Below are 20,086 nucleotides of genomic sequence, written 5' to 3' on the forward strand. Positions count from 1 at the left end.
AACTAGGTCAAACTCAAAAGTGAACGTGATATATAATCATCCATGCTATGTGTCAAAGTATATATGAAATAATACTAACGTAACTTTCATGACTCGTCAATAAAAATTGTTTTTTATATACAAACATACTCACTTTGTGCTAAAGTTAGATTAGTATAACGTAATTTTGTTCTCCAACACCAACCAAACTTGTTACATAAATGTGTATACTATACGGTGTATAGTATGTGAACTTTTGTAATAAGATATGTTGTAAGATATAAATTCATTACAATATGTGAGCTTTTGTAATAAGATATGTTATAAGATATAAATTCAATTACAGTATACAAGAAACATAAATATCATAACACAAAATTTACTTAATAACATTTTGCAAGAATAAATGCACCATTGATGGGGATTGTCACCTAGTGTTTCCTTTTCAATTAATTTATTTGATTACTTTAATACTATTAAATAAATTGTTAAAAGAAAATTTTTATTTCTATTATAACTTTTAAAATACTTGTCTTTAATCTATTTAGTTTTTATTTAATATAAAATTAAATACCTGTATTAGTAAAATTATCAAAATACCCCTACGTTAAATTGAAAATTTTAACTGAGTAAGAGCCTTGGAGTAAATCAGAGACAAAATCAAAACATCAGGGAGGAAAATGGCTATTTTTAAATGTTTGGAGCAAAATTGTTAAAGTGAACAAAACCACATGGAGCAAAACAGAAGTTTACTCAATAAAATAATATAAAATTACGATAGTAAAAGAAATGTATTTAGAAATCCCAACTTATATCTTTTAACAAACTAATAGGTATACCCGATACCCGACGAGTAATTACCCGATAAATATCCGATGAGTATTGGGTTAGGTATGGGACGTGATTTTATAACCGAGTATGGGATTACCAATATACGACCCGAATCTGACCCATTACCATCCTTATTACTCTTCTCACAAGAGATAATTCCTCTCCGTATTATCATTTCATTATAATTATAAAATATTATTATAAATAAAGTGCTCCCTTTGACCCTACATTATTACATTTTATAGATTGAAAATTGAAGTTTGACCTTCAAAAATACAAAATGCTCTCACTCCCATCCCAACACCTCTTTTCTCTCTCACACACTATAACACACACACAAAGAGCCTGATTACGATCGTCACACACACACACTCACCGTCTAATCACCTGTATCTATAATAATATAAATATACATACATATATACTCACATAGAGAGAAAGATACGATTTCCAAATAATCCAATAAACCGCCTAATCTCCCCCAATCAATCAATCTCTTCATTCCTCTCTGCATGATCTTAATTCTCTACTCCATCTGCTTCCTTTTCAAGCAATCTCTCATCACTAATAATGGCGTTATTAGATCCGCCTAACATCGCCGAATCCACCACCGCCTTACGACGTCGTACCACCACTGTAAAACCACCTGATGCCGACGGTTATTGCGACAATTCCTCATCATCCAATAATAATATTAATAATAATAATAATGAGAACGGAAACGAACAGATCCGAGCTGGTGAGGTTGTTACGAATGCAAACGGAGAGAAGATAGAGCAGAAGAAAGGAGTTGAAAGTCAGACGAGTGTGTTGCGTTATGCGTATCGCCCGTCTTCTCCGGCGCATCGGAGGATTAAGGAGTCTCCTCTTAGCTCTGATGCTATCTTCAAGCAGGTGTGTGTTTAGTTGTTAATAATTGCTGTTGTTTAAGTCATTTTTGGTGAATTACTCTGCTGTTTAATTGCTAATTCTACATACAGTTACGTATTGTTTTTATTATAGGTATTGATTGTGATGAGTGAGGTGTGTTGTTAATGTGAAGAGGATGTATCATGATTTTAGGAATTTAGGCTAGCTAAAGGACTGAGTAGCTTTGAAATTGACTTTAATTATCTGGTTGTAAAGTGTGATATTGTTTGAGTGTAACTGTTTGTTTTTAAATTTGGAACTGAAAAGAAGGGGGGAATGCTGGCTTAGAGTGGTTGGCTAGTTATGATAGATTGTACTGTTGTGGTTCATAGGTTAGGTGGAAGAGTACGGCGACAATTATACCTACTGAAATCGCACATGTAGCGAAGCTATTGGTAGGGTGCAGGGAGGTGGGATGTAGGCGAACCATACCTTTGTCCCAGAGGATAGAGAGGTTGCTTTGGAGATGAAAAGTATGTTAGAAACATAGAGTGTTTCTCATGGGATGTAAACACAGAGAACAAAAGCTACTAAAATATAGGATAATTGAGCTACCAATAAAAGAAATTTGGTAAAAAAGTAGAGTAGTAATAGATAAAGTATAATAAGACATGCGGAGACATGAAGAAGGTAACATGCAAAGGCCACCAAAAGTATAGAAAAAGCTAAACCCCTAAGACAAACGATTGTGCACCCTTCTTTAGAAGTCCTTAACCTTAATCCTACGTCTATACGAAGTCCTATCCTGGGTCATGTTTTTAGAGAGGTGCAAGTCTAGCGATACCTGCCTGATCTGCTCATCCTAAGTTAGTTTGGGTTGGCCTCTACTCCTCCCTCTACATCGAGGCTTTCCACAGCTCTATACGATGGTGTCGTCTATCTCCTCTTCACATGCCCAAACCATCTCAATCTCCCCTCCCATATCTTATCCTACATGCTAGCCACCCCTTGTCTTTCCCGATAAACCTTATTTTTTATCCAGTCCAACCTTGTGTGCTCACACATCCACCTTAGCATTCCCATCTATGCTATATCTCCAGCTTACACGCATGTGTCTTCTTGATGGCCCAACAATGTGTTCCATATGACATTGTAGAAATAACTAAAGTTGAGTTGTTCGAAAGATGAAACTAGCTTTTGAGGGGTTCACACTTGATGATAGACAGTTTAGCCGGAAGAGAGAGTGTGTGCGTGTGTGTGATGATACTGACAATTTCCCATGTTAGCTGATCAATGAAAAACATTGGGTGATTCTGCCTTTATTGGAGCATAAAGTTAAAGAAGAAGGAAACAGGACGATTCTGTCTTTTTTGGAGCATAAAGTTAAAGAAGAAGGAAACATAACAACTTGAAATTTAGCATAGAATACACCTTTATTGGTCTTTTAGTTTAACAGACACATTTATCCAGGTTTAACTCATGATTAAATCCATTTGTTTCGTGTAAAAGTGCCTTGTAACGTAGGTTCAAAAAAAATCAACTGAAGTCTTTTGATGGATTAGAGATACAACTTCAAGATGGTTATCGTGGACTCTGATTTCTCTACCTAGTATTCATGGAACTTTGATCCTTAGTGGCGTTGTTTTCCTTTCATTTAATGGTTTAGAAATGTAATTTCAAAAAAGTTGTATGGTTATTTTTTGTATAGTTGTTTTATTACTTGTGTTATTTTGATTCTGTTTTTATCACCGTCTTACTATTATACTACTACTTCTTGTTATATAAGACATAACTACATAAGTGAAGCGGCTAATTAGAAACCTCTGGCAGAGTCATGCAGGCCTCTTTAACCTTTGCATAGTGGTGCTTGTTGCTGTAAATAGTAGGCTCATCATTGAGAATCTGATGAAGGTAAGCCTTATGTTGTTCATATGATTTGATATATATATCAGCTTATATTATTATATATGTCACATGTGTTACTGCTAACATTATTCCACTTATGTTTGCAGTATGGATTATTGATCAATTCCAATTTTTGGTTCAGTTCAAGATCATTAAGAGATTGGCCACTTCTAATGTGCTGGTAATATTCTTTTGAGTAAAATGCCATTTTCGTCCCTGTGGTTTGGCCAGTTTTGCAACTTTCGTCCAAAGGTTTGTTTTTTCCGCTTCTAGATCCAAAAGGTTTAAAATCTTGCCATTTTCATCCGGCTCATTAACTTCATCCATCTTTCTCCGTTAAGTCAGAGGTATTCTCGTCTTTTTTGTAAACTTAAAGGGCAATACGGTCTTGTACATTATGGTAAATGCTTGTACATAAAGTGAAAAAGACCGAATTGCCCTTTGAGTTAACAAAAAAGATGAAAATACCGCTGACTTGACGGAGAAAAATGGATGGAGTTAACCAGCCGGATGAAAATGGCAAAATTTCAAACCTTTTGGATCCAGATACGAAAAAACAAACCTTTGAACGAAAGTCGCAAAACTAGCCAAACCTTAGGGACGAAAATGACCTTTTACTCTATTCTTGTAAAAGCCATATAAGAATAACTACTCCATTTTAGTGAAAATGTAGCCTCCATTTTATTACTTGATATGGATATGTTGATTTTTGATCTTGCAGCCTCTCTCTTCTGCTCTTTCCTCTTGCTGCTTACATTGTTGAAAAATTAGCTTGGAAAAAACGTATATTAGACCCTGTAAGTGAGTTGTTCTGTTAAATATCATTATTTCGAGGAAATTGTGTTAATTTTACAGAAACTAATCAAATTTGATCTAATTTTGTAGATTGTAATCGCTCTACATGTTATAATAACTACCGCTGCAATTCTGTATCCAGTTTTCATGATTCTAAGGTCAGTTTATTCACACCCTTAACACCTGTACAAGTATATGCAATTAACCTAGATTTTATTATTTTTATTGGGTTGTCATTTTAAAATATTGAATAAAAGACTGATCTATAGCATGCCGACCTTATATATGGAACTAGGTTACAATCCTGTGTATTACACGGGTTGATAAATGTACTGATATATAATTAGTAATAAAAAAAGTTATGTTTAAAAAACATATGCATTGCATGGTTGAGTAAACCCATGTACTGTACTAAACTACTAATAGAAGAAAATATAATGTAATTTTTTAACATATACAGACGTCAGGATATGTATCTAAAATGAACATTGACGTGGCCGTTATAAATTTTGTTAAGTTAATTTTTAAAACATTATTTCTTTCTACTGGGTAATACCACCTTTTTTTTATTATTTAACATATTGTAATTTTACCATCCAACCACATTAAATAATAATTTTTTTTTTTTAAAAATCATTCATAAAAACAACTATCATCATTATTCTTCATTTTTTAATATTTTAACCAACATAATTTTGAACTTGGTGAAGCTTTTAAGTAAAAAATATAAGTTTATTTAAGACGTTAATAATTAATTTCATATTAAACTCATTTGGTTAATGATATAATAGTTATCTTTAATTAACAAAATAAGTATCCATAATTAAGTAGGAGAGAGGCAGGAAAACCAAAAAGTAGATGGCTCCGATGGATGACACGTGTCCCCCATTGGTTATTTGGTTTTACTTTGTTATATAGTATAAGATAAGATTATACTGGAATATATCCTTCTTTGACTGTGGCATGTTTTAACCCTTATAACCCATTTCTTTCTTTTGTCGAGTTCATAAAGATGACCTGTTAGCGTTATTATAAAACCCCGATGGATCTGTTCTCACATAAACGAATTGAAATTACTACTCCTACTATTTTGTTTTTAAGTATTAATTATACACTTTACACACAGACAGAATCGATTGCTAGATAAAATCCCACGATTGAAGTTGAGACTTGTGTATGCAAGACACAAACCGTTCTCATGTGGTGGTTTAAACTGTGCAGGTTTGGCTCAGCTGTTCTATCAGGTGTTACATTGATGCTGTGTGCTTGCATTAACTGGTTAAAGTTGACATCTTTTGTGCATACAAGTTACGACATGCGGTCCCTTGTGAATTCAACTGACAAGGTAAGTTAATAGGATATACCTTGGACTTCATCACAAATCTAAAATTCTACTGTATGCGAATGTTTTTTTAACGTACATGCATATATATTATATTGCTAGGGAGAAGCAGAGTCCACATCTTCAAATATTGAGTTATTTTATGACGTAGACTTCAATAGCTTGGTTTATTTCATGGTTGCTCCTACTTTGTGTTACCAGGTATGAAGTCCAGAGACTTTACCACTTTATAACTAAGCAGTTAATGTGGTAAAATATTGGATATCGGTCAAGGACCGATATTTGAGATATAGGTTATCGCGGTGGGATATTGGTAATTTTAATATCATGCAGAATTTATATATATAGCAATTCACTATACTCTCTTACCGTTAACAAATTAACCTTTTGCATCTTGCAAAACACATTGTAGCAAGTAGGAACTGATTAAGACTTAAAACACCAACATTTAACACTGACAATTAACAATTAAAACTTAAAACACTAATAGTAGCAATAAGAAGAGAGACAAATGGTTGAACTAAGAAAGGTACTGATATCGGGAATACCGGTGATAAAACGGTCAAATATCGGATATATCGGTCAACATCGCTGATAATATCGGTACCGATATTTTGACCGATATTTGGCACCAATATTTTACATGGGGACCGATCACCGATATATCACCGATTTTAACTGCATAGCTTTATAATTGATTAATACTTCTTAACCTTATAGATGGATATATACATAGAACTTTAGAAATTGTGTAATGGTGTACATTCTATGGAATTGGACTTCAACTTTGCATGTTCTTATAAAGTTGAAGAACCTTATTGTTAAAAATAAAGGCCAGAGACTTTATCGTTAAGTTTAGATAGTTAAAAAGGATTTAATCCCGCAAACAAAAGCAGTAACCTGGCTTGTTCTTGTTATTATTGTTGTTATATTATTGAAGCATTTTACTTGTAGAGAAGCTATCCTCGCACCGCATTTATTCGAAAGGGTTGGGTGTTACGACAATTGATCAAGCTAGTAATATTTACTGGGTTCATGGGATTCATCATTGAACAAGTAAGTCTGTCGTTTTTAAGGTTGTTACAGCTTTTTAATTTTTCCCTTCTTTGCTTCCAAATTGTAACATTAGCATAAATCATGAAAAGAGTTTTTTATATTTATATACAAATTTGTACCTTTGTTTAGTATAACCAAAATGGCAAATTCTTTTAATTATCTTAGGCAAGGTTTTTAATCCTTGTATGTTAAAATCTTTAGTTTTGCAGATACAGTTTCTGTATTTGTATATAGTTATGTACCAAGTAGAAGTGAAATATATCTTTTGCTTCTAGTTAGCACATTGCTCCAATTAGGGAGAGCAAGCCTTAACCGTTAACCGAAATTAACCGATAACCGAATTAACCGACGGTTATGGTTAGGGCTATTTGATTAACCGATAAGTCGGTTATGGTTAAAGGTGTCCCATAATCGGACATTAACCCAACCGAAATGAAATAAGACATGCTTTATAAATATATCTATATTTAAAATATACACGTCCAAACAATCAAACTCGATATACGTAAAAAAACATATACGGAAGCTTTTTGTGCTACATAATTAGTTTTAAAATGTTCAAAAATAATTATTGTATAAAATGTAACTCACTTATGCATGTGTGTGTTTTTTTGTGCCTTTTTTTTTTTTTTTATAAAAACAATTGTAACTGAGACACTAATTGTCTAATATGTTCATTTAGTTTAAATTTTAGTTCAAATCTAGATTGGATAATTAACCGAAACTGAACCTTTACCAAGTCTCATAACCGATTAACCGCACCGAAGTTTGGTTATGGTTAAGGAAATTCCATAACCAAAGCTAGCGGTTACGGTTATGGTTAAAGGTAAAAACCGAACCGAACCGAACCGCCATTTGCACACCCCTAGCTTCCATTCTATTTGAAAATTTTAAAAATCTTTTCACATTCATTATGGAATGTTTAATTCCTGCATACCAAACACTACATAAGCATTTTAAACTAATATGATATTATCTTATCTGCAGTATATCAATCCAATTGTCAAAAATTCTCGACATCCACTGAAAGGAGACATTTTATACGCAATTGAGCGGGTTCTAAAGCTTTCAGTTCCAAACTTATACGTTTGGCTCTGTATGTTTTACTGTTTTTTTCATCTTTGGTAAGTATTTGCTACTTTGATCACTCTAGTGGTAGCTTTTCTGCAGTATTATCTGGTCACATGTACACGCGTTACTGTAATGTAGGTTAAATATACTTGCTGAGCTTCTTCGTTTTGGGGATCGTGAGTTTTATAAAGATTGGTGGAATGCACAGACTATTGAAGAGGTGTGTTCTATTTTCTGATATCATTATTTTTTTATATTCTATTAATGTTTTCTTCGTCGCTACTGTTGCTGATTTTGCTTTCTTTGCATACTTTCGCCATGCGGTGCTGCTCTAGTACTGGAGACTTTGGAATATGGTAAACCCAGCTTCAAAATTACACACACGCACACTCGCGCGCACACGCACACGCACACGCACACACACTGTTGGTTTGATCACTGCAACCACCAACAATTCTAATATATATTTATCCACATCCACATCCACATACGCATACGCATACGCATACGCATACGCATACGCATACACAACACACACTGTTGGTTTGATCACTGCAACCAACAATTCTAATATATATATTTATCCACATACACATACATCGTTGGTTTGGTCACTGCAGCCACCAACAATTCTAATATATATTTATCTTTTCGTGTAGCCTGTTCATAAATGGATTGTAAGGCATCTCTATTTTCCTTGCTTGCGTAATGGAATACCTAGGGTAATGGTTTATTGTTCCAATCATATTTATCATATCATACTTAGAAAAACATAATTTCTTTTCCTACTTTTCTTTATTATCGTGTATTGTTGTTAATAATAATTGATTTTGTGGCCCTTGGATTCAGGGTTCTGCCATCTTGATTGCATTTTTCATGTCTGCTGTGTTCCATGAGGTACATTTTTCTCTTTAATCTTTTACTTTTGTCGCATAGCATATAACCCCGAACCAATTTACTTACACTGGATATTTGATTGTGTTTTCTGTTTTTAAGCTCTGTATCGCTGTTCCCTGCCACATTTTCAAATTTTGGGCCTTTATTGGGATCATGTTTCAGGTAATGTTTTTCCTTTCCCTTTTTGCTTCATGTATCAATTAAGGGTATTTTCGTCATTCGACATGCTTTTTAGTGCAAAAGGGTTTTTATGTTACTAAATAACATATTTGGGTGGCCTTTAAAGTAGTTTAAGTATATAACTTGTGATGGCCTTAATTAAAAAAAAGGTTGAATACTTTGCTGTCCTTTTCATACAATATCGTCTTTACTTAATTTTAAAATAGTTATTGTGTTGACCATTATTATAAGGACCATAAATTGGACCAATGATAATAAAAAATTATCATTATTATAAATTAACCAATTTAATAGATCTTGTGCATTAAAATTCTGTTTGACCCGTTCAAAGTTCAAACCCGTTTCCTTGTTAAATATTCTTTTTTGCTTCAGTAATCTGGTGTTTTTGGAGTCGAGGGTCTCCCTCGAAGCAATTCTGTTTGACCTGTTCAAACCTGATGGTTTGTCTACATTGGACCCTAGTCAATAGCGGTCGCTATAGCGCAGCGTATAGGTCGAAGGTCGCTACAGGGTATGTAGCCAATAGCCATAGATAGCGGGCTTTCCGTTATTTTTTTTTATTTTTTTTAAATATAAATAGCGATTAAATATAGCTATAAAATAGCTGGATTTTAGGTTTTTGTTAAATATACATGTAAAATAGCGTATATACCAAGGTATTTTGATATAATATACATATGAATTTATTTAAAAAAGAAAATTCTAGCGTCACTGTTTATAAAATAGCGCCCGCTATTTATCGCTATTCGCTATGGTAGCATATAGGTACCTTATTGCTATTTGTCGCTATTCGCCATTAACAACTATGGCTATGGGTGGGATTTTATTGGGTATGGTGGTGGTTGTTTCATCAATTTGGCCCGTTCGTTGTTAGATATCCAATATTATATTACATTTAGTTCATTTGACCCTCTAGAAACTACGTAACTTTATTCAATCCATTCACGAGTAAACGGGTTGAAACTGTCACCTCTTTAACTATTTACCAACCTAATATCATTTGATGTTGATGTGGAACAGGTACCGTTGGTCTTACTGACGAATTACTTGCAGAACAAGTTCCAAAACTCAATGGTATCATCTTCACTCATTATTTGTACAACCAACCCATCTTAAATTATTCTATTCTCGTTGAATTTAATTAAAGAAAACTTGAATTCAGGTGGGAAATATAATCTTCTGGTGCATCTTTAGCATTTTTGGTCAACCCATGTGTGTATTACTCTACTATCATGACGTCATGAATCAGAAGGTGAATAATGGCAAGTGAATTTTAAACAAGACACATTCTCCTTGTTCTTAGAAAGCAATTTTGTAGCAAGTTTGATGTGAAATCAACCGTGATCATGTAATGTGTGCGCTGCTTACACATATCATGATAGTAGATGTCAATTAACTGTTAACCATCGACTGTCATCAGTTGGTCGGTGGTCTTAAAACGTGTTAATTGTAATATAGTTTTCACAAAATTTAAATCATGTCACTCATACTTACCCCTATTAGATGTGTGTGTATTGGAACCGATGTTTTCATAACCTGGCTGGTCATCAAGCCTGCCGTCTCAGCGGTCTACTGGTTAGATCAGATGGATACTTTCAAAGTTACATATATATATAACTTGTTTAAAACACAAATATGAAACTTTTTATCTTTGGTATGAATTTACATACTAATATAATAAACATAGTAAATGGAGAAATTGTAAAAAAGGTAAAAGTAAAAACTAAAATACGTTTTGGTTAGTTAAATCAGTTGAACCTATACACGTCCAATTTAAATGAAGAAGGTAAAAAAGTATACAATTGGACTTGTTATATAGCCTATATTTTTTAAAAAATGGTTGATCTGTTATTTCTCCTCTCTTCTCACTCTAGAAAAAAAAAAGAGTTTATTATTTAAAGAAAATATCCTTAGCTTATGTGAGAGAGTGTATAGAGAGAGATAGAGTAAATGATGAGGTTCAAACGACATGTTTTTTCTCTCTATCAAGTATTCCCTTAGATCATGTGTAGTGGGGCATCATGGGGGCATTATTTAAAAAAAAAAAAACGTCCACTCCCCCATTACATAAGGCATTATGGGGCATTATTTTTGAAAAAAAATTGCTTGGGCATTATAATTAAAACGCCTAAATTGGAAGAAGGAAGGTTTGATTGGGTTTGACCCACCAATGAGAAAATAGTTTGCTTTTTTTTAATGATTGGAAGGGGTATTATCAGACATTATTCTCACTAAGCCACTTTTGCAATAACGCCCCATGCTGACTAGGATGACACGTGTCGGATAATGCCCCATGGTAGGGGCATTATTTTTCTAAACCACTACAGGTGGTCTTACAGGGCGTCACACAATGGGTTGAAAATGTTAAAATAAAATTATACATAGGATACGCTTCCCGAAAGTTTATTTTAATGGAAAAAAAAATTAATATCCGTGTGATATACTTCAACCTGGTACTTGAGCAATCAAAGTTACGTTACGTGACAACTAAATGATGTTAACATGACTTATTTGTATGGTCCATTCGATATATTTGTTTTGACTTTGACCAAAAAGAAATCATATTGTATCATCGTTTATTGACTGGAAATCAACAACTGACCCTACGAATTAAAATTCTAACCGTAACATATGGGAACCAAATCAGAACAAAAAGTTTAATAATAAATAATAAGAAGAATAATAATGGAAAAGACAATCAAATCAATGTAAACTAGTTACGTGGAGAACCTTAATTTGAATATAATCTTAAGGTTTTATTTAAAGTCTAATAATTAATAAATATGTTGAACATGGTATAAACTTGTAGCGTTTGTGCATAATAACTTAAAGTAAACGCTTATGTATCACACTTAAAGTAATATGTATAAATGATTATATACGAGACTCTCACAATTGAACATCACACTTAAATCACACTTAAAGTAATATGTGTAAATGATTATATACGCGACTCTCAGAGTTGAACATGTTGGTATAAAGTCACCTTATAAACCACTTAAAGTAAACATTTTATGTATACGCGAGTCTCAAAGTTCTTTACTTACATTTTTGGTTTTGTCACAACGATCACTGTTAAAATATAACTTGGTTACCAAAATTGATAATAAAATATAAGTTCGCTTTTAATTTCAAATTAAATATTTTTAACCCTAAAAAAATCTGCATGCAAATAAGCGGTAAAAAAAATAAATCCATTATAAGACGAGTAAAGAAAAAATTACAGTGTCATGAGATCAACATGCATGCTTACACTTATTACATCTATTCCTACAATTTTAATAAATAATAAAGATATAAAATATAAAAGATTTTTTTTTCCTTTACACAAAATGTGAAGCTCAAAAGGGCCCACAATTGAACGTGTTAGCTTAGCTGGCAGCAATTGGGGTCCTAGGACTGGGGAGTCCCATGTGTGAAATTCTAGGAGAGAGTCTCACACACGGGCTGGGCCTAGGTGAAGGGATTGGCCCAAAGTTAGATATACGGGGAGATAAGTTAACTTGTTCAAGAGCCCGAAATTGCAGCTCGGTTGGGTAATCCCTAACAATGCCGATACGTGGCCCGGTTCCTGAGGACCACTTGCTCGAAACACGATTAGCTTCTTGAAACCGGGCTGAAACCGGACTTTGAACGAAGGTGGGTGTGGTTGCATGTTCTGCATTAGCTGGTGTACTAAAGATATCTTGCGGTCTTGTACGTGGAATGACCAATGGCGCGGGCTTGGATTCGGGCTGAGTGACCTTGAATGAAAAGCCCATGTCATCTAATGGTGTGGGCTTCGTGGGCTTGGTTTCGGGCTGCGTGACCTTGAACGAAAAGCCCACGTCATCGTCATCAACCGAGCATTTCTAAACAAATTAAAATATTTGCTAGTGATTAGAAAACGAATACGACACGACTATTATGCATACAATGTACAACACGTCGATGCATTGGTGTACAAGTCGGCAATGCACGGAGGACAAAATAAAACAATATGTACCTTAACATTTGTGAGATCAACATTGTTTTCCTCCAAGAAGCTAATGAAGTCCCTAAAGTTTTCTTCTGTTGGAAGGTAGTGACCGCTATAAGGCCAAATAGCCTAAAAAACAAATGAAAATGATTAAAAAAAATAAAAAAATATAAACGTTGAGTGTCGAATTGTCGTAGCAGTGTACTTATGCATTAAAGACTTGTACCTCGAGAATGCCACCATGGGCCACTAATCTACCTGCGGCAGTGGTGGCCCCACCAGCCAGAAAACTTGAATGTTGAAACAAGCCTTTTTGTTTTCGGCCAACGTACAAGTTTTTCGAAGTGCTAAGAACAAAGATCCATTTAGAACCTTCGATGGTTTCCAAAAGTAAACGACTTTGTCTATAAACGAGCTTTCCGTTTTCCACTATTACTTCATACGATTCCCGTTCGTTCTGTTTAATCAAAGATCGTCGTTTAAAAACCTCTAGTAAATGAAGATGTTTAGTTATGATAACAAGTTAGCAAAAAAAAAAAAAAAAAAACTTACCGGGCTTAAATACTTTATGCATTGACGTTGTAAACGGAAGCGTGGGCATTTTTCGGGGTTTATTTCTTTACCATCTCCAACATCCAACCTTCATATATGCAAAAACACATAAATAACATGATCCATTTGTATGCATTCTTTTAAATTTAATAATATCTTTTATGGGCGGAACCAGATAGGGTCCGTTGACTCTATAACTAGTCATTTTAGACCAATAGAGTATCTATTTGATATGAAGATTAGGATCAAATACAAAGGATCCTAATTGTAAGAATTGTAAGAAGGATTTATAAAGTGACAAGTGTCCAATAACCTAAAAAAACCCGCTACACCAAAAAAAAAAAAAAAAAAAAATTAAACATCCACCACCACCAAAAACCTAAGTCCTGGTTTTTATAGATTTTAATATGGAATGGATTTATATGATATTTTTAGACTACAAAATTTTTAAATATTTAAAAAAATTTAATTATGATATTATGAAATTTAGGATGATATATATGAAGCAATAATCCTAATAATATAGATATATGTCTTTAAACTCTGCTAAAAGTAGTTGTACCATGACTATAAACATGCTTTAAAATGTGTACATTCGGTGAAAAAAAAAAAAACTTACCAATAGAAGAAAGGTTGACAGCTTTCGCTTTCGAACCAGAGATCATAGTAAATGTGCAGATTATGGCCATAGCGATGGCGCGGGTCGATCTGCAAGCAGACAATTAGTTTGAGACATTTTTCTATTTTAAATAATTCTATAAGGTTCAAGAAATCTTGATAAAAAAAAATTTACTCACAGCTTCAAGCCAATGTTGCAAAGCCAATTTTTGAGCCTTTTCATTCTTGCATAGACCCTTTCCCACTTTAGCAGCCCGAGTTAGGGCCCGGGCCCATCGTGAAACCGCAGTTTCGGGCTTCTCAACATTAAAAAACGAAACCGAACTCCGATCCAAAGCAGCAAAATCCAAAGCCTTCCACCTACAACACATCACCCAAATTCAAAAAAATCCAACTTTGACTTTGACTTTGACTTTGACTTTACAGTAAAAAATTAAACTATCACCCAAAATGGTGTAAACTAACCATAATTCCTCAACAACAACAGCACAGTCGGCTAAATTTCTTCGTGTTCGATAACTTTTGTATATCTTCTGGACTGTAGTCGCAGCAGCATTGAGTTCGCTAACGGGTCGTGGCGAAACAAAGACAGTTGACCCAGGAGAAGTCAAACCACCCGTTTTAAGATTCAAATTTTCGGGTTCGGCTTTCTTGAAGTCCTGAACAAGATTCTTGAAAGAAAGGGAGGTTTCAAGCATTATCTTTAACGGTTCACGCTTCTTCAAAATGATCGAATTTTTCCTACTTAGACCAGCACGTGATTCTTCGGGTTCTCTAGATGTTGTTTCTGATTCCGATTCGGTTAAGTTGTTGGTTTGTGATCCCATGTTAAGTTCATATGGTAAGATCAAGATATTGTGGTTCAAGATTTCTTCCCAGGCTGAATGTAATAGTGATAAGGACAAACCCATAAAATAGTTCAAAATTTCTGCAAAAAACATTTAAAAAAAAAAAAAAAAAAAAAACCTTAGGGTAAATTCAAGCTATTGATTTTTATCAACTATCATTTAAGATGACTTTAGATTTTCAGTATTATGCAATAATCGAGTTATATTTAACGTCATATTCAAGCTCATGAGACACTATCAATACACTGCTAACCAATAAGAACAGATAAAATATTACGCTATAGTCGAGTTATATTTAACATCATAGTCAAGCTCACGAGACACCATCAATACACTGCTAACTAGCAAGAACAAATAAAATATTACGTTACACGGTTTAAGTTAAAATATAAATATATAAGTGTAAGTTGAATTTAACCACGAGACCTACGCTAGAAATATTATAAAAATACCTGATATAACGGAAAGCTGGACTTAAACATGAGACCTCATACTCGAGCGTTTACCTCACCCTACCCCACCCCACCCCACCCCTTTATCATAACTTTTCATAAATTCTTTACCCACCATATAATAACGTTTCAAACACACAAAAGAATTTGACCAAGTTCAAGCCCCACACAATGTTCTTCATATAATGAATGAATAATAACTAAACCAAGTTAAAAACCCCACAAATATCTTCATTATTACAATTTAAAATATAAATATCCAAAAAACTGATAAACATCATAAAACATAATTTCAAAGCAACACAATACATGATTTTTTTTTATATATATACAACATTTAATCAGAAAACTTGTTAAGTTACATCAAAACAGAAGGTAGACGGGCAACAAGCTGCGCCGCCAACCCTTTCTGAATTGCAAACCCCAACCTCCCCAACCTCTCGAATACATGATTAATCAATCATTTAAATAATTATCAACTAAAATATAAACAATTACATGCAAGAATCTTGAAAAAGAGTTACTCACCTTTAATCAAGCAAAGAGCTTTATCCAAATACTTCTTCAAACTTTCTTGATTTCTGGGCTAAAATTCAAGATTTTCAGTTTTTTTCTTGAAAAGGATGATGATTATGAACAACCCCCTGTTTTCACCTATTTATAAAAGAACCACTGGACGTGACAAATGGGATAAAAAATTAATTTTTTTTGCTTAAAAATAAATACTTGAGTCTTGACTGGAATCAAGAAAATGAAAGTTTTCAAACAAATGTTTGATTTTGATTCGATGTGAACAAATTAAAGAAACCAAAGTGCACGTGTTTGATGTTTCAAAGTATGAGGATGTGGAATACTACGCTTATCACGGAAAGGTTTCGATTTTTAGTAACATATATACATATATGTATGTATGTATAATGAGCATGTATGTATGTATATATAATATAGAGTAAACTGCCATTTTGGTCCCTGAGGTTTGGTTACTTTTGCCACTTTAGTCCAAAACTCAAACTTTTTGCATCAGGGTCCCTGTGGTTTCAGTTTTATTACCATTTTGGTCCAAAAATAAATCAGGTCATACTTGTCTTATAAAATCCTACAATTTTGTCATTTTTCTTGGGGGCAAATCAGGTCATATTTGTCTTATAAAATATGGTATTTATTTATAAAAAAGAAATGATCATTTTACCCCTGCGAAAAATGACAAAATAACAGGATTTTATAAGACAAATATGACCTGATTTCATTTTTAGACCAAAATGACAATGAAACTGAAACCACAGGGACCCAGATAAAAAAAATTGAGTTTTGGACTAAAGTGGCAAAATTGACCAAACCACAGAAACCAAAATGGCAGTTTACTCTATAATATATGTGTGTTGCTTATCTAATGCAAAAGATGGAGGGGGTAGATGACCAATTGTAGAGAGAGAAAGGGAGACTTTTTAGAGAGAGAAAACTGGTCAAAGAAAAGAAAGTTGGTGATGGGCTTCACGATAAGTCGCAACACAAATTCATGTCCCGCGTAACAATGAATGAAAAAAGATTAAAAAACAAAGTCAAAATCACAGTTTTCCATAGGTAAAACCTCTTTTAGAATTGTGACATCTTGCAACTAACAATAAATACAATTTAGTGACTCACAAATTCACTATGTTGTTCATGTATCCGGTTGGAATTTATCAGTGTTTTCAGGATGAGATCGGATTTTGAACCGGTCTCCTTACTAGTCCACTGGTCGGGACGGTCAGATCGGATGTAAGAATCAGATGATACCGTAAATATTATAAAAATAAATAGGGTAAAATTGATTTTTTTAATAAAAATCCGGTTCAACTTCTAAAAAAAATCAGGTTCGACCACCCGGTTTTCCAGTCTGACTGCCTCCCAGTCCAATCGACTGGTTCGACTCAAAATGGGTCTCTGATGGTGAACCGGACCGCCCAGACCCTCGGTTTCCGGCCCGGTTTCCAAAACATTGGTGCTAATATACGAGACGTATGATTGTGTCGCCCATACGGCCATGTATGATGTGAGTAATGACAAAGAAGCTATCGACGTGACATTCAAAAAGCCATACTACCCATATATGACAATCTTCGCCTAATCAGATGGCTCTTATGATGACATTACTTGATATTTCTATTGCATCAATGGCGTACTAATTAATAATCCTTTTTATAAACCTAACTAGTATATTTACGTAATAGTTATACAACCTCTTATCATGATGTTAGCCGATGTCTCTATTGCATCATTACTTGATTATAATGAGAAAATTAAACAACGTGATTAAAAATAATAGTAGTCTTATAAATAATAATCCTATGAGTATACAATTAAAATTGGCTTCATGTAAAGCTAAAGCAAATAATAAAACAGATCACAGATTTAATAATAATAATAATAATAATAATAATAATAATAATAATAATAATAATAATAATAATAATAATAATAATAATAATAATAATGCTATGAGTATATGTTATTCGTTCATAGTATATAAAAGTATATATTATGTATGATATTATCCTTGTGCTGAAACTACTCAAATCAAGGATTGCTTCCAAGTCAATGTCAAATCTTATAATTTTGTCTTTTTAGATTAGAAATGTTACGTGTTTAAAAATTATGAACAGTACGTACGCTTTCAGTTAGTTATTTCTCATATACATAACTAAGACAACACACACATGTGTGGTGTGAGCGCATGTTTAATTGATGGCCAGAATAAACTCTTTTTTTCTTTTTGTTTTTTGAAATGAAAACTTCATTCAAACAAATAAACCGCTCGAAACCGAGCGGCCAAACCCAGTTACATATTTACAAAATTACACCAATCTACCCAAGAGATACTATTATTCTTCGACCTATTTTTATACCAAACAAAACCCAAAGATCTAATTTGACTGAAAACCTCATTGACATTAAAAATCTTTCCAGAAAAGATCAAGTCATTTCTAACCTTCCAGATACTCCAGCAGAAAAGAATAGCGATACCATGAAAAACTTCCTTCCTTTGACCATCCAAGCCAACCCAATTATGCACCTCTAAGACATCACGGAACGAAAACAAAACCACACTCTTCATACACTAATTTTATAATAAAAAAGAAAATAGTAAAAACATATGTTTATCTTATTTCTTTCTTTCTCATTCAGCCTGAATTTTATTTACTATACACATTATGTAAAGTTAAAACAAATATCAACTTGTAGATTTTATAAAAACAAAGGGAGTGTTCCAAAAAAAACACATGTTAGTGCGCAAAAAAAAGCAATGGAAAAAAGGATGAAGTGGGATTCAAACCGGCCCACTTTCTATAAAACCACTCCACTACAACAACAACTCAAATATAGCAAAGATACAAAATACAATGTATATCTACAATAACAACAAAAGAGAAATGAAAAAAAAAAATAACAGCCAACAGTATCCTGCCATGTGACAAGGATAGTGTTATAAGACTTCTTTTTTTAATAAATTGATAATGATAATTACTACAATATGCCCCTATGCATAACTTTTAAACTATCATACTTTTCACCAAAAATATCCACATTGTGATTACAAACAACATAATTTTAACATTGATATATATAACAAACAACATAATGTTAAATAGGTGGTGGATAAGGGAGAGTGACAAAAAAGGAAAGTTTAGGGTTAGGTTACGACTAATAGTTAGCCGTCACAAACGTCGTAACAACAGTGGCAAGAAGCCTATCTGATAAGTGGATGGAAAGGTGTAAGCTAGGCTGCTTTTGGTTCCTAGTTTTATTTTAACAACGAAATGTTTACTCTAATTCTAACCAATTATACAGATAAAAAACAATAGAATAGAGATATATATGATGTCGAATAAATTAATATTACATCATTCATCACAAACAGAACAATATCCATAATGATTTATGTAATTTTCATAATGATTTAAATATATATATATACATCTAGGAGAAAGTTCTATGCAGAACACTAAATATTGTGATAACACAATAAATCACTCATTTTCTCAATCCTAAAAACCCAAAAAGTAAATGAAAATGTTACAGATTTAAGATTTATTGTTTCTCATACTAGAATTCAAAATATGGAAAATTTTTAGTTTTTATATATATTTTTTTTGAACGGCATACGGTTAGGATGTCGTTAACTGGGTTAGTAATTAGTATCACCAAATTAGTATTAAAATCCCTCTTGCCTAGATATGAACTCATGACCTTCAAGAGAAGTAAAGCTTCTCACCTCTCCCCTTGATCACTAGGCCAAGAGATCATTGGTAGTTTTTATATAACCTACGCAAATGTAGGTTATGTATAGGTTAAATTAGCTACATGTATGTAGGCTATGTGTAGGTAAAAAGACATGGTTTTTTTATGTATATATATATAATAGTATATGAATATAAGAGACATACAATCTAAAAAATATGAACTTTAAATCCCTAAGTTTTTCTTGTTATCGCAATAATTAATGTTATGTAATAATCTCATGTATGTATGTGTGTATATATATATATGCATGTATCAGGGGCGGCCCTGAGAATTCGTGTACCCTGTTCGAGCTCGAAAAAACGTGCCCTTAGGCCTTAACGAAATTGGGTATTGAACTCTCTAAAAGTCTAAACCTAATGCCAATGTGGTAATAACTAATCCAAACCATAAGAATCGTTTTGTAAGTGGGCCAATGTAGGTGTTTGTACGGGTATACCCTATTAAAAAAATATTGAACATATACATGTCGGGT

General features: G+C 33.3%; 2 protein-coding genes across 2 annotated transcripts; one reads left to right on the forward strand and one right to left on the reverse strand.

Moving 5' to 3' along the window:
* The first annotated feature begins 1,132 nt into the window (after positions 1–1,132).
* LOC110893727 (diacylglycerol O-acyltransferase 1) lies at positions 1,133–10,407 on the forward strand. Its single transcript, XM_022140840.2, has 16 exons — positions 1,133–1,704; positions 3,490–3,570; positions 3,672–3,745; positions 4,286–4,361; positions 4,450–4,517; positions 5,581–5,704; positions 5,804–5,902; positions 6,656–6,757; positions 7,745–7,881; positions 7,967–8,048; positions 8,164–8,184; positions 8,488–8,550; positions 8,678–8,725; positions 8,825–8,887; positions 9,926–9,979; positions 10,068–10,407. Exons 1-16 carry the CDS (start codon positions 1,381–1,383, stop codon positions 10,173–10,175), a joined length of 1,524 nt encoding a protein of 507 aa, XP_021996532.1. The 5' UTR covers positions 1,133–1,380; the 3' UTR covers positions 10,176–10,407.
* Positions 10,408–12,080: 1,673 nt separating this feature from the next.
* LOC110893726 (IQ domain-containing protein IQM1) lies at positions 12,081–16,138 on the reverse strand. The gene is made up of 8 exons (XM_022140839.2): positions 15,862–16,138; positions 14,499–14,961; positions 14,213–14,393; positions 14,035–14,123; positions 13,416–13,503; positions 13,090–13,320; positions 12,891–12,992; positions 12,081–12,756 (listed from the first exon to the last, which is right to left on the reverse strand). The coding sequence occupies exons 2-8, from the start codon at positions 14,942–14,944 to the stop codon at positions 12,277–12,279; spliced, it is 1,617 nt and encodes a 538-aa protein (XP_021996531.1). The 5' UTR covers positions 14,945–14,961; positions 15,862–16,138; the 3' UTR covers positions 12,081–12,276.
* Between the last annotated feature and the right edge of the window lie 3,948 nt (positions 16,139–20,086).

The sequence above is a fragment of the Helianthus annuus genome, chromosome 12, assembly GCF_002127325.2.
Source record: "Helianthus annuus cultivar XRQ/B chromosome 12, HanXRQr2.0-SUNRISE, whole genome shotgun sequence".
Lineage (NCBI taxonomy): Eukaryota > Viridiplantae > Streptophyta > Magnoliopsida > Asterales > Asteraceae > Helianthus > Helianthus annuus.